The sequence below is a fragment of the Argiope bruennichi genome, chromosome 7, assembly GCF_947563725.1.
Source record: "Argiope bruennichi chromosome 7, qqArgBrue1.1, whole genome shotgun sequence".
Taxonomy (NCBI): Eukaryota; Metazoa; Arthropoda; class Arachnida; order Araneae; family Araneidae; genus Argiope; species Argiope bruennichi.
Window position 1 is genome coordinate 85,829,471 of NC_079157.1, and position 13,393 is coordinate 85,842,863.

General features: G+C 29.6%; 1 protein-coding gene across 1 annotated transcript in view; it reads left to right on the top strand.

The window, feature by feature from the left end:
* LOC129975465 (SUMO-specific isopeptidase USPL1-like) overlaps positions 1–12,823 on the top strand; it is an 83,903-nt gene extending 71,080 nt beyond the window's left edge. Inside the window, exons 4-7 of the mRNA XM_056088526.1 lie at positions 2,469–2,564; positions 7,358–9,442; positions 12,042–12,099; positions 12,504–12,823. Of these exons, the coding sequence (XP_055944501.1) occupies positions 7,448–9,442; positions 12,042–12,099; positions 12,504–12,823 (2,373 nt within the window). The 5' untranslated portion in view covers positions 2,469–2,564; positions 7,358–7,447. The remainder of the gene's footprint in view (positions 1–2,468; positions 2,565–7,357; positions 9,443–12,041; positions 12,100–12,503) is intronic.
* Positions 12,824–13,393: the final 570 nt, after the last annotated feature.

Below are 13,393 nucleotides of genomic sequence, written 5' to 3' on the forward strand. Positions count from 1 at the left end.
CTTGAATCTCTGCCTGAGGGTGACCCTTGAAAAAGTCTTCAGACTGGATTCTTTTTTGCTTGATTTAATTTAATTTTCCCATTAACTTGATTTTTATTACTTTTGTATTTGTTCTACAAAAATATTCCTTCAAAAGCGATTCATTTCGTGAAATCATCTTTAAAAAAATCTATGTTAGTCACAATATGTAAAAAACTACCCACAACTGTATTCTTAACGAATGACGAAGCATTTATTTCTACTCGCCTAACGATTGGCCGTTGATAATAACTCAATGATAATAAACAGTTTCAATTTAAAATATAGGTTTGATAAACAATAAATAATCAGTGGCATTAAAAAGAAAATTCTTTTCAAGATTACTTGTTGCAGTGCATTTTGATACTTTTCTGCATTATCAAAAATGTTAAAAGCTTTTTCCTGATAAGTACTTCTATTTTGACTAATCATGTGATCAATCCACTACTACGAAAAAGAATTCTTTGAGTATGCGTTGCTTGCTGTCAAAGCTAGCTGCGATTTTTTTTCCTCGTCTCATATATCCAGTTAAGTATTTTTTTTTTTTACAATCGCATTGCATTTAAGGGTATTTGACAGGAATTTCAATTTAAAATTACTTTCAATATCCTGTGTCTAGTATAAATTTTTAAAAAAGTTCGGGAAGTATTTAATTTTAAGGAGTGTAAAAATTTGGCATTTAAGATAAAAATTTTAAAATATCTCGTTAATATTATATATATTTTTAAAAATTGAGTTGTGCATCCACTTAATTTATATCAGCATTCAATGTTAATTGTACATTTTTTGACTAAAAGTGGAAGCTATTTAGTTTTTTGAATATGAATTAATTAACGCAAAAATATAAAATTTCTCTCCTCTAATGACCTCTCCTTCTCCCCCCCCCCTCCCACATACACTTTTGGCTGTTTTCGAGAAAAACCTCAAAAATTTCTGTACAGGAAAAAAAGTTTGACAAACTCCCCCACCCTAAATCACTGCACCGATTTCTATAACTTATTTTATACCAAAGATTATGAACCCTATAGACGTCATTAAATTTAAACATCTCTTTACAATCTGATTTCGAGAGAAATCCATAATAGTCTATTTCAGTACTATTCTGTACAATAAACATTGACAAGGATCCCACCCCACCGCAATCATTGGACGGATTTCGGTAATTTTTATTTTATACGAAAGTTTATGTACCTTGGAAACGTCATCAGTTTTAAACATTTTATCATCACAATGCAATTTTGAGAGAAATCTTTAAGAAAATTCTACTTTTCTTTATATTCTCCAACTTACTTCACTACCAAACTAAATGGTCAGGTGAATTATAAATGGATGCAATTGAAAACTAGAAGTAGCAAATCGTGCTAAGTGTCAAAAAAAATTCAAACGCCGTTTTCTACGTTTAATTTATAAGCAATACTTTATAAGGTGGTAAACGTGAAGAATACCTGGTAATCCTCTAAGTAGTTCAAAACATTGCATAAAGAGGGCGTTAGTGAGAATGTTCCTATGTTTATTAAGAGCCCTTGTGATTTCCCAATATTTTCTTTTTTTGGCATTTAAAATGTTTATCACTTTTAGATCTTGATTTCTGCTTAGGTTATGCAGATTTTTAAATCTTAGTGTAACAGATTAAGAACAATTTTTGTGCTGCATGATTTTTTTTTTTTTTTTTTGCTTTATTTTATATTTTTACAGTTTTATTTTACTTGATTTGTTTTAGGTTTGAAAAGATGAATTTTCTTCTCACTTCTTTTGTTGTGCTAAAATTATGAAATTTTGTATATTTTCTTATTGTCAGTTGGTATATCCAGCGTTGCTAGATTTTAAAGTGCTTCTTTTCATGTCTAATGTTCTTAATGCAAAGGATTATTTAAATAATTAATTTTCCTTCAATAAAATCGTGAAGATAAACAATATCAGTAGTCTTTCCAGATACAAATTTAATCGTCTGCTTAAAAATTTTTTTTATTAAGTTCTTATTTTAAAATCAATTAAAAAAATTTCCAATCCATTTTTTTAAATTGAAACAGATGTATCTAAAGTGTTAAAGAATATTTGTGTGCATCCATTCAATTATTTATCGATTTAAAAAAAATTGTGGAAACTGTACAGAATTAAAATTGGTGTAATTAAAAATATAAATGTTTGCATTTCAGATAGATATAAAAATTGTTAAAAGATCATTTGCTTTCAGGTTACTGAGGGAGAAAGGTAAAGTCTCTATTAATCTGCAATTAATTAAATATTTAATTCACTTTTGAACAGTTGACAGAATTCTTTCTCTTGTCTCATATTGTTAAAGTTTAGCTAATTTCTATAAAGCTGTTTAGTGGATCATACAATCAATTTTTTATATTCATTAAGATTGATGAAAATGCACTGTTTCAATGCTTTTAATATTTAATAATGAATTGATCAATAAATTTTATTTTATATTGATTTCTTTCTAGCCCCCTCCTTTTTGGTACGAATTTGAAAACAAGATCACATACTATTTATAGTAGAAGATATTAAAGTATTGGAAACTTCAAAATGCACCAAGAAAAGTAAGTTTTTAAAGCTAAGTTTTTAGGACTAACATGCTTATACATGCATACACGCACACACACGCAATATATATATTTGTATAATAAAACTACTTTGACTTTTTTTGTCACATTGGCAACATCTAATTACAGTTCCATCACAATGGTAATACACAATATGTTATACACTATTTAGCATATTATCGGCCATTTATCTCGCTTTTTACTTATAGATTATAACTTCCTTGTAAGCAATAAATGAAAATAATATAGAAGAGAACTTTAAGCTTCTTTTGGGTTCTCTATAACTACATAGAGTGACTTTTTTTCGTCACATTCACGATGCAATCCATCACACATCATATACAGGGTTAGCAAAAAATAAGTTACCCACTTCAGAGGCCTCTAAAATGCCTTCTAGTAGTCCAAATAAGATAAAATTTGAATTACAGATTTTTCTCATGATGCGCTTTACATTAATTAATTAAAAAAAAAATTGTACAAAAATTCACCATTAGATGGCGTTGTAATACAAATGGCATTTATTTGCATGTATTGAAAATGTGAAACATAATTTGCGTTACAGCGCATGTCTATTACCATTTTTCTTTGGATAAAAAGAAAGCGAACATTAGTTTATTTTCGGTTCGTCATGCCTATGTTGCAAGAAAAAACGGTAGTGGGGAAATTGTTCTACCTGAACCAACAAAACTCCGTTGCAGCTCTAAAGGAATTTCGTCGTATGAAGCAGATACGAAAAGGTCCAATGTCTCCGGGCAGAAGAAGACCCTCACGTTATCCAAGAACAGCCTTTGCATCCTGAAAAAGTGACAGTGTGGTGTGGTTTTACAGCTACTTTTAAAATTTTGGCTGTATACTTTGAAAAAATAACTTCAAATGAAATCCAAACCTGTTCTGTCATAGGGCAACGGTACCATGATATGCTGAGGGATTTGTAATTTCAAATCTTCTACAGCGTGGATGCCCTCAAAACATCATTTTCATGCTGGATGATGCACCACCTCATATTAATCGTCGTGTAAAGCGAGTGTTAATGCAGTACTTCACAGAAGCACGAGTCATCAGCCGTCATCTCCCAATAGCATGGCCTCCTCGCTCTCCTGATATTACCCCTTGCGACTTTTAGTTGTGGGGTTATTTGAAGAACAATATCTACCGTCAAAGTCCATCATCTCTACCAGATCTGAAGGACAACATTCGGCGCCATGTTCTTAATATTCCGGCAGATTCACTCCGGTCATTTATAGAAAATGTGGTTCTCTGATTAAACCATATTGTTGAAAATGAAGGAGGACATATTGATCAATTTTAATTTTACTTTATTTAACAATTATAAACCATATTAAATGGTTTTATGTGTATTACAATGTGTATTATGTGTATTAAAGTGAATTTTTGCACTAATTTTTTTATTTAATAAATGTAAAGCGCATCATCTCAATAAAATGTTGTTCAAATTTTATCTCATTTGGATCAATAGAACACATTTTAGAGCCTTCTGAAGGGGGTAACTTATTTCTTGACAAACCTGTATACTACGAAAATATACTAGTTAATATGTATACTATTATATATACTAGAAGACATGCATTTTAGTCATCTTTTGACTGATAACCTTTTTAGTCTGTCATTTAGATTTGTGCTGTTGGCTCATGCTTCTATAACTTGCTATAATTAGTAATACAGGGTTGTACAAAATGATCGCGCAGATTATTCCATGGTTTATTAAATCTAGTTATATTGTATCTATTAAATCTAGTTATATTGTATCTATTAAATCTAGTTATATTGTATCTATTAAATCTAGTTATATTGTATCTATTAAATCTAGTTATATTGTATCTATTAAATCTAGTTACATTGTATCTATTAAATCTAGTTATATTGTATCTATTAAATCTAGTTATATTGTATCTATTAAATCTAGTTATATTGTATCTATTAAATCTAGTTATATTGTCTCTATTAAATCTAGTTATATTGTATCTATTAAATCTAGTTATATTGTCTCTATTAAATCTAGTTATATTGTATCTATTAAATCTAGTTATATTGTATCTATTAAATCTAGTTATATTGTATCTATTAAATCGAGTTATATTGTATCTATTAAATCGAGTTATATTGTATCTATTAAATCTAGTTATATTGTATCTATTAAATCTAGTTATAATGTATCTATTAAATCTAGTTATATTGTATCTATTAAATCTAGTTACATTGTATCTATTAAATCTGGTTATATTGTATCTATTAAATCTAGTTATATTGTCTCTATTAAATCTAGTTATATTGTATCTATTAAATCTAGTTATATTGTATCTATTAAATCTAGTTATATTGTCTCTATTAAATCTAGTTATATTGTCTCTATTAAATCTAGTTATATTGTATCTATTAAATCTAGTTATATTGTCTCTATTAAATCTAGTTATATTGTATCTATTAAATCTAGTTATATTGTATCTATTAAATCTAGTCATATTGTATCTATTAAATCTAGTTATATTACAATACACTCCCGAGTATCCGGCCTAATGTGGCGGAAGGACTGACCGGATATCAAAAATGCCGGATAGATCGGAGTTCTATGAATTTCTTTCTTTACCTACCAATACCAGGAGACAGAGTTTTTATCCAAAACTCACTGTTTTAATACGTATTTTTTCACTTCTTATTGAGTACTAAGTCCTCCATTTATCCCAAAGTGAATGCAATTGCAACTCGGTGAATCATAGAAGCAGTCGCCGGTAATGTGTCAAATTAAAATAGAAAGCTCTGTACTCATAATTTATATATGCTTATTTACTGCACTGTACTTTTTAAGAATTTATTATAGAAAAAGTAAGTTAAAGGATATAAACTGTTCACATTTTAACACAAATTCCGTAATCCCCAACTTAAATGCAGGAAATATAATCAAAAAATTAACTCAAATCGTAGGCCTAATACTTAAGAAAACTGGCTGAAAATGATTTTATTTTTCACTCATAAATGGGGTTACACAGAAATGAAAAGGTAATCTTAAGATAAGAGTCGACACTTACAGGGTTTTTTTTTTCCTTCTTTTTTTTTTTTTTTTTTTTTGGTTTTGAAAAGTTTTTAATAGATGACTGCTTCTGCATTTTAACTAGTAGGAGACTCTGGCTTCCAATGCCTTGGCAATGTTGCCAATGCAATTCCTTGCTTCCCTCAATTACATTTAAAGAAAACTAGGCCGGATAGTCGTGAACCGTATACTCAGGAATGTACCGTATTAGAAATCTATTTTCAAATTTACTTATTATTCTACATTTTTTACTATTATTAAATTTTTTGTTATTCTTAAATCTGTTATTAGATATTATTATTAAATTTTCTCAGCAAACGATAGGAAAATAAAATTTGAAATTAAAATCTTTGAGATTTCTTTGGGTACGAAATAACTGCCCAGTATGAGTTCATTTTATCCTAGTGTAAATATCCGCTCTATAATCCACTATATGTCATAATCTGTGAAATAAATATGTCAGATGCCATCGATAACTGCATGTGGGTTAATTTATGGGTGGTAGAGTTTTTATAAAAGATGATTGGAATAGAAAATTTGAGAATAATACAGAAAAAAGAATTTTCTTTGAACACAAAAAAATTGCACAATGTTTCTTCCCTTTCTCACACTAAATATAACCACTCTCTAATCCAATCGATGCAATTCACTAATAAGGTTGCCACGCAACCGGTAAAACCTAGAAAACCCCCAAAAAAAACACAGGGAGTTTAAAAATAGATTAAAAAAAACTGGAAAATAGTGGGAAAATTTAAAATTTTCATGAAAACAGAGAATTTTAAATTCCTTAGTTATTATTTTTTTTCATCTAAAAATGCCGATCTCTTAAGATTGCCAGAATGAAATTTCGTAACCACCGCTTCCAAAGGAGAAACAATACCATTCGTGATTCTGTAATGCGGAAACTCGCATCTTTTCTACTCTCTCCCCCTTCTTTCTGTATAGATCAGTCCAGTTTCGATTTGTGAGACAGTTGTTCATTTCCCTTAAGATTCCCGAAATGCAGCTAATGAGCATGCCGAAATTTCTGTAATTGTGTGAAAAATTAGAATACATTTCTCATACATACTCAATATATACGTTTCTCATACATAATATATTCGTTACATACTCAAATATAGCACTTTTTAAGGCACAAAATTACCCCCACCCCAACTTTAACGCTTGTGTCAAGATAATTTCATGAATTATTAAATTTAAAAAAATAATAATCAAAATTAAAAGAAATTGATATTTATTTTTCATTTCCATGGTCCTGGGCATCCTGGTTCGGGCTTGTTTGTTCTTTCCCTGTGTTCTATCTGTGCGGTGTATGAAAGAGCTCCCCTGTGAAAAGGGGTTGTGCAAGCGAGTGTGTGTGAGTGTCATCTTCATATGAGCTAGAACTAGAAGTCAGACTTCTGCCCTCGGGTACTCAGGGATCTTTACCCTCAGAAGCTACTGCACCCCCTTTCCGTGGTTACACGAACACAGCATCATTATCATCATTCCCATGGTCCTTCTTATATATGCTTAATTTAGTAAATAATATTGTTTCTTTACATTTTTTTTGCCATTTTTATTTAGATATTATCCTGAACACTCTGCCATCAAATTGATGTTTCATACCATTTTTTTTTTTTTTGTTAATTTTTAAATCAGTAGTAAATTTGATAGCAAAAAATGATTGAGATAAATCTGTTTTGTTTTTTATTTTTTTGAAATAAATGTCTTTTTTTTTTTCTTTTCTTTTCTTTTTCTCTAGAAATAGCCATATTTATTATTACACCCTGAATGGAAATATCAAATGAAAGTATCTTCTCAATCAAGCTTAGGAGGTACACCAATCTCATAAATGGCTGGTTTAATACCTAAAGAAGATAAAAGATTATCTGATATTATTAATAAGTTGAAAAGGCATATTAAAGATAGAGATGATATTCCAGAAACTGAAAACTGTCCTGTATTAAAGAAAAAGAATAATTTCATTGAAGAAACTGAAATATTCACCAAGGAAAAAGCTAGTGAGCAGTTAGACTTGCCGAAAGGCACATCATGTATTCCTGTCATTGATCTTACGGAGGAAGAAAATGGCCCAGAATTTGACCAGAGCAATCAAACAGTAAAGAGGGTGTCTAATGAAAGTAATAGTGAATGGAGTTCAAAAGAAGATAAATCGTTGAGCAAAAATTATTTAATGTGGGAAAATAATTTCAATCTTTGCTGGCTCAATTCAGCAATGTCATTGTTAGCTCACAACAAGACGCTGCATCATTTTGTTAATGAAAATGTTTCCCAAATTGCTCACATTGTAAAAGGCTATGAAAGTGCTATTTCTGTTTATAATGATTATTCAAATGAAAATGCTATCGAAGAAAGACTGCTTAAATCAAAAGACATACTCCAAAAAATCCAGACAACTGTTTTTGAATATTTGGAACCAATCCTGAAGTGTAAGAAAGGACAGCCAGATTCAGCATTTTGTTGTCTTCTGAATTTGATTAAGGAGAATAAACAAATAAGAAATTTGTTCCTTGTGGATTTTTTTTGTATTAATCAATGTACAAAGTGTGTATTAAGTCGACTCAAGAAAAGCAAGAAAACAGTTATCACATTGTCGAAAGTTAAGGCATTCAACCCAAGTTCTCCTGTGTTTCTGTGTAAGTGTCCTTTTTGTGAAACTCTGGACCAAGAAGTGCAAATCAAATATGAAACCTTACCTCAGTGTTTAATTTTTCATTTTGAAAATGGAGCTGGAGAAGGAAATCTCGGATCATTTGATTTTGAATTAAATGGTCGTAAATATGAGCTATCTGGCTTGATAAAATTAGAAAAACGCCGATATTCAACTATTAATCACTTTGTGACTTGGACAAGAGATATTACATCTGACAGGTGGCTTGAACGCAATGATTTAAACAATGATATTTTGAATTTTAGTGTGGTTCCACCAGTCATTAACCTTCAAGATCTTTACATCGTCATGTATGAAGCACTAGATAACAAGGGGACAGTATTCAGTGTTTCTGTGGACACTGCTAATATCAATAGAATGGATTTAGATGATAAAAGTTCATCATGTATTCCTGTCATTGATCTAACGGATGAAGAAAAAGTGGTAGAATTTGACCAGAACAATCAAACAGTAAAGAGGGCATCTAGTTTGCCTAGCATCGGACGCTTGTTTAAGAATGATAAAATTTACAGAAATAGCAATAACAAAAAAATGCCAAAACGACTAGATGAGATTTTTTCAGATAATATTTCTGTTACAAAAAATCCTTCAGAATCATTCGCAAATAATGCTGTATCAAAAATAGATAAATTATCTATAGAAGACTCAAAAAAACAAAAAGAAACCATATACAGTTATAAGAAAGAAATTTTAAAACGACTAAAAGAGACTTTTTCAGATGAAATTTCTGTTTCAAAAAATCCTTCAGAATCATTCGCAAATAATGCTGTATCAAAAATAGAAAAAATTTCAGATGAAATTTCTGTTACAAAAAATCCTTCAGAATCATTCGCAGATAATGCTGTATCGAAAATAAAAGACATATTTGAAGAAAAGGTAAAAAAAAGAAAAGAAATGAAATTCAGTAATAAGATAAAAAATTCAAAACGGCTAGATGAGAATTTTTCAGATGAAATTTCTGTTACAGAAAATCCTTCAGAATCATTCGCAAATAATGCTGTATCAAAAATAGAAACATTTTCTGCTGAAAACTCAAAAAAAAGAAAAGAAATGAAATGCAATAATAACAAAAAAATGCCAAAACGACTAGATGAGTTTTTTTCAGATGAAATTTCTGTTACAAAAAATCCTTCAGAATCATTCGCAAATAATGCTGTATCAAAAATAGAAAAAATTTCAGATGAAATTTCTGTTACAAAAAATCCTTCAGAACCATTCGCAAATAATGCTGTATCAAAAATAGAAAAATTTTCAGATGAAATTTCTGTTACAAAAAATCTTTCAGAACCATTCGCAAATAATGTTGTATCAAAAATAGAAAAATTTTCAGATGAAATTTCTGTTACAAAAAATCCTTCAGAATCATTCGCAAATAATGCTGTATCAAAAATAGAAAAATTTTCAGATGAAATTTCTGTTACAAAAAATCCTTCAGAATCATTCGCAAATAATGCTGTATCAAAAATAGAAAAATTTTCAGATGAAATTTCTGTTACAAAAAATCCTTCAGAACCATTCGCAAATAATGCTGTATCAAAAATAGAAAAATTTTCAGATGAAATTTCTGTTACAAAAAATCCTTCAGAATCATTCGCAAATAATGCTGTAACAAAAATAGAAAAAATTTCAGATGAAATTTCTGTTACAAAAAATCCTTCAGAATCATTCGCAAATAATGCTGTATCAAAAATAGAAAAATTTTCAGATGAAATTTCTGTTACAAAAAATCCTTCAGAATCATTCGCAAATAATGCTGTATCAAAAATAGAAAAATTTTCAGATGAAATTTCTGTTACAAAAAATCCTTCAGAATCATTCGCAAATAATGCTGTATCAAAAATAGAAAAATTTTCAGATGAAATTTCTGTTACAAAAAATCCTTCAGAATCATTCGCAAATAATGCTGTATCAAAAATAGAAAAATTTTCAGATGAAATTTCTGTTACAAAAAATCCTTCAGAATCATTCGCAAATAATGCTGTATCAAAAATAGAAAAATTTTCAGATGAAATTTCTGTTACAAAAAATCCTTCAGAATCATTCGCAAATAATGCTGTATCAAAAATAGAAAAATTTTCAGATGAAATTTCTGTTACAAAAAATCCTTCAGAATCATTCGCAAATAATGCTGTATCAAAAATAGAAAAATTTTCAGATGAAATTTCTGTTACAAAAAATCCTTCAGAATCATTCGCAAATAATGCTGTATCAAAAATAGAAAAATTTTCAGATGAAATTTCTGTTACAAAAAATCCTTCAGAATCATTCGCAAATAATGCTGTATCAAAAATAGAAAAATTTTCAGATGAAATTTCTGTTACAAAAAATCCTTCAGAATCATTCGCAAATAATGCTGTATCAAAAATAGAAAAATTTTCAGATGAAATTTCTGTTACAAAAAATCCTTCAGAATCATTCGCAAATAATGCTGTATCAAAAATAGAAAAATTTTCAGATGAAATTTCTGTTACAAAAAATCCTTCAGAATCATTCGCAAATAATGCTGTATCAAAAATAGAAAAATTTTCAGATGAAATTTCTGTTACAAAAAATCCTTCAGAACCATTCGCAAATAGTGTTGTATCAAAAATAGAAAAAATATCAGCAAAAAACTCAAAAAAAAGAAAAAAAAAAGGAAACAAATTAAAAATGTTTCCAAGACGGGGCTGCACCATAAGATATGGAGTAAGTGCGTATGTAGAAGAATTCTCGAAATATTTGAGTCTATTTAGAAACGAGCAAGATAAAAGGAACATTTTAACAAAATTGAAGAATGAAGGTATTAGCTATGAATTAACTCAAAGAACTGGAGGTAGAGTTAAAGTAAATAAGCGGTTGGTTCAGTTTATAATGGAACACAATGGACACACCAGTCAATATCTTCAATCCAATTATAAAATTATAAAAGAATCTGCAGCTATAGCAGAAGATAGGTTTATTAGGATGGCGTTACAATAAGACCGCCTTATAATTCTAATAAACAAAAGAAGGGAATTTTTATTTTTTATTTTACTGAACTCAGCGTTATGCTGTGTCTAAATTTTCAGCAATTTTGCAAGCATAAATTTGAATTTAAAGACAGTTTTCTTTTTAAATTGTGACTCTGAGGTTACTTTAAAGATGCTGTAGAACTTGGCTTATTTGAATTTATCTATATTTCATTTTTTTTTGAAAATCCTGCCACAATATCATTATAAAATTCAAATTTATTTTAGTTAATTAAAAGTTACGGACAGTTGTAAGCTTTGAAGACCTTATAATAACTGACATTACTTATTACGGTTATATTTCTTTGCTGAATAATTGTTTTCAAAGTGCTGTATACGTTTTATTTATTACAACAGAAATAATTGTTATTTTAAAAACATTGTTAATTTTTAAAATTATATAATTATTATCTCCTAATCAATTTTTTTATTTACTTATAATGTAAAATTTTCTTAAAGTGCTTAATGCTAAAAATGTTTTTTTATTGTCGTTTTTAATTTTAATTTTCTCGTCTCACACTCATTTCTGTTGCTTCACATTTTTATTATGATTCCATGATTTCGAAATAGCCAAGTTCCTCGATACCAGAATTTGCCTTTTATTTCTTGCTCGTTTCATGACTTTTCTCATTAAAACTGCATAATGCGTCATAAATTTTATTGATTTCATAAATCAGCGAATTTCAAATTTATTAAGTTGTCTTCTTTCACCCAAGCCAGTATCGATTTATGTGTTCATTCTAAAAATAATTATTCTTTTTCGAAAGCCTATTAGCTCTGATCTGTATTATGGAACTCTATTCAGTATATCATCTGCTGCATTAGGTAGAAATCACGATTAATTTTAATACATGAGTGAATTTCATAGTTTGTTAATCATAATTAAGAGAGGCCTGCAAGAACGGAAGCTAATACTCCGAAAGCAAAAGAAGTGTGCGAAGCAAGTCCATCAACTTCGGTATGGCAGTTGGCATGGCAACTCGACAAGTCCAATAGCACAATGCATCGGATAATGAGGAGGCATGCGACTCTGTTCCCTTACAAAATTCAAAATTCAGTGAAAAGACGCACTTCCACCTTCAAGGATATGTTAATAAAAAGATCAAAAGATTCTGGGCCTCTGAAGATCCTTATCATTCAGTAATTCAGTCACTGCACCCACTTGGCTCACAGTATGGTCTGCGTTATCTGCCGAAGGCATCAGTGGGTCATTTTTTTTTAAATTGAAGATGTTACCAGTGAAGCTTATTTTGACGTGTTGGATGTCAATGTCATCCTATTCTTGCATGGCATAGACAAGATAAATTATTACTGGTTTATGCAAGATGGTGCTAGACCTCACTGTACTCAGCAAAACTTCGATCTCTTAGCAGAACATTTTCACGATAGAGTGATCGGGTTGGATTCCATTACGAAAAAAGGCAAAATTATGGAGTGGTCACCTTACTCCCCAGATATTAACCTGTGCGACTTTTTTATGGGGACGTCTGAAAGACAAAATGTATCTCACATAGCCCTCAACATTGGACGACTTAAGTGCTGCAATTGAAACCGAGATCAAGGAAATTGAAACCAGTGTTTTGCAGTAAATAATTGCAAGCTTCGATTCCAGACTTCGCCATGTCTTTTGTTAGAACGGCCGACATTTCTAAAATCTGTTGTATTGAAAGTTCTCAATCAACACTGATTTTCACTTTGTTTTTTTTCTCAATTCTTGAAGTTTCATAACACAAGTTTCACCTCTTAATTAGACTATAACGCTATATTTGAGGACCCCACATTTTATACAGCAAAATAGTAGTCATGACATGTTCTATCCGAATTTACAAATATAAGACGCTGCATACCTTGTGGGAACCCTGTAGTAAAAGTATAAAATACTATACTAATTGTAGAACTGTAGTATGGAAAATTTAATAACATTTATTTCAACATTATATGTATAATAATATTGCTTGGTAAAAAAAAGTGGATGCTAAATTAGTAATTCCACATTACAATGTTCCTACAAGATATTTTTTTACAATATTTTTTTCAATACAGTATACAATATTTTTTGCAAATTGAAACAAGTATCAAAATAATTACAACCTTCAACTATTTTGTTTCTGAGTGCAAC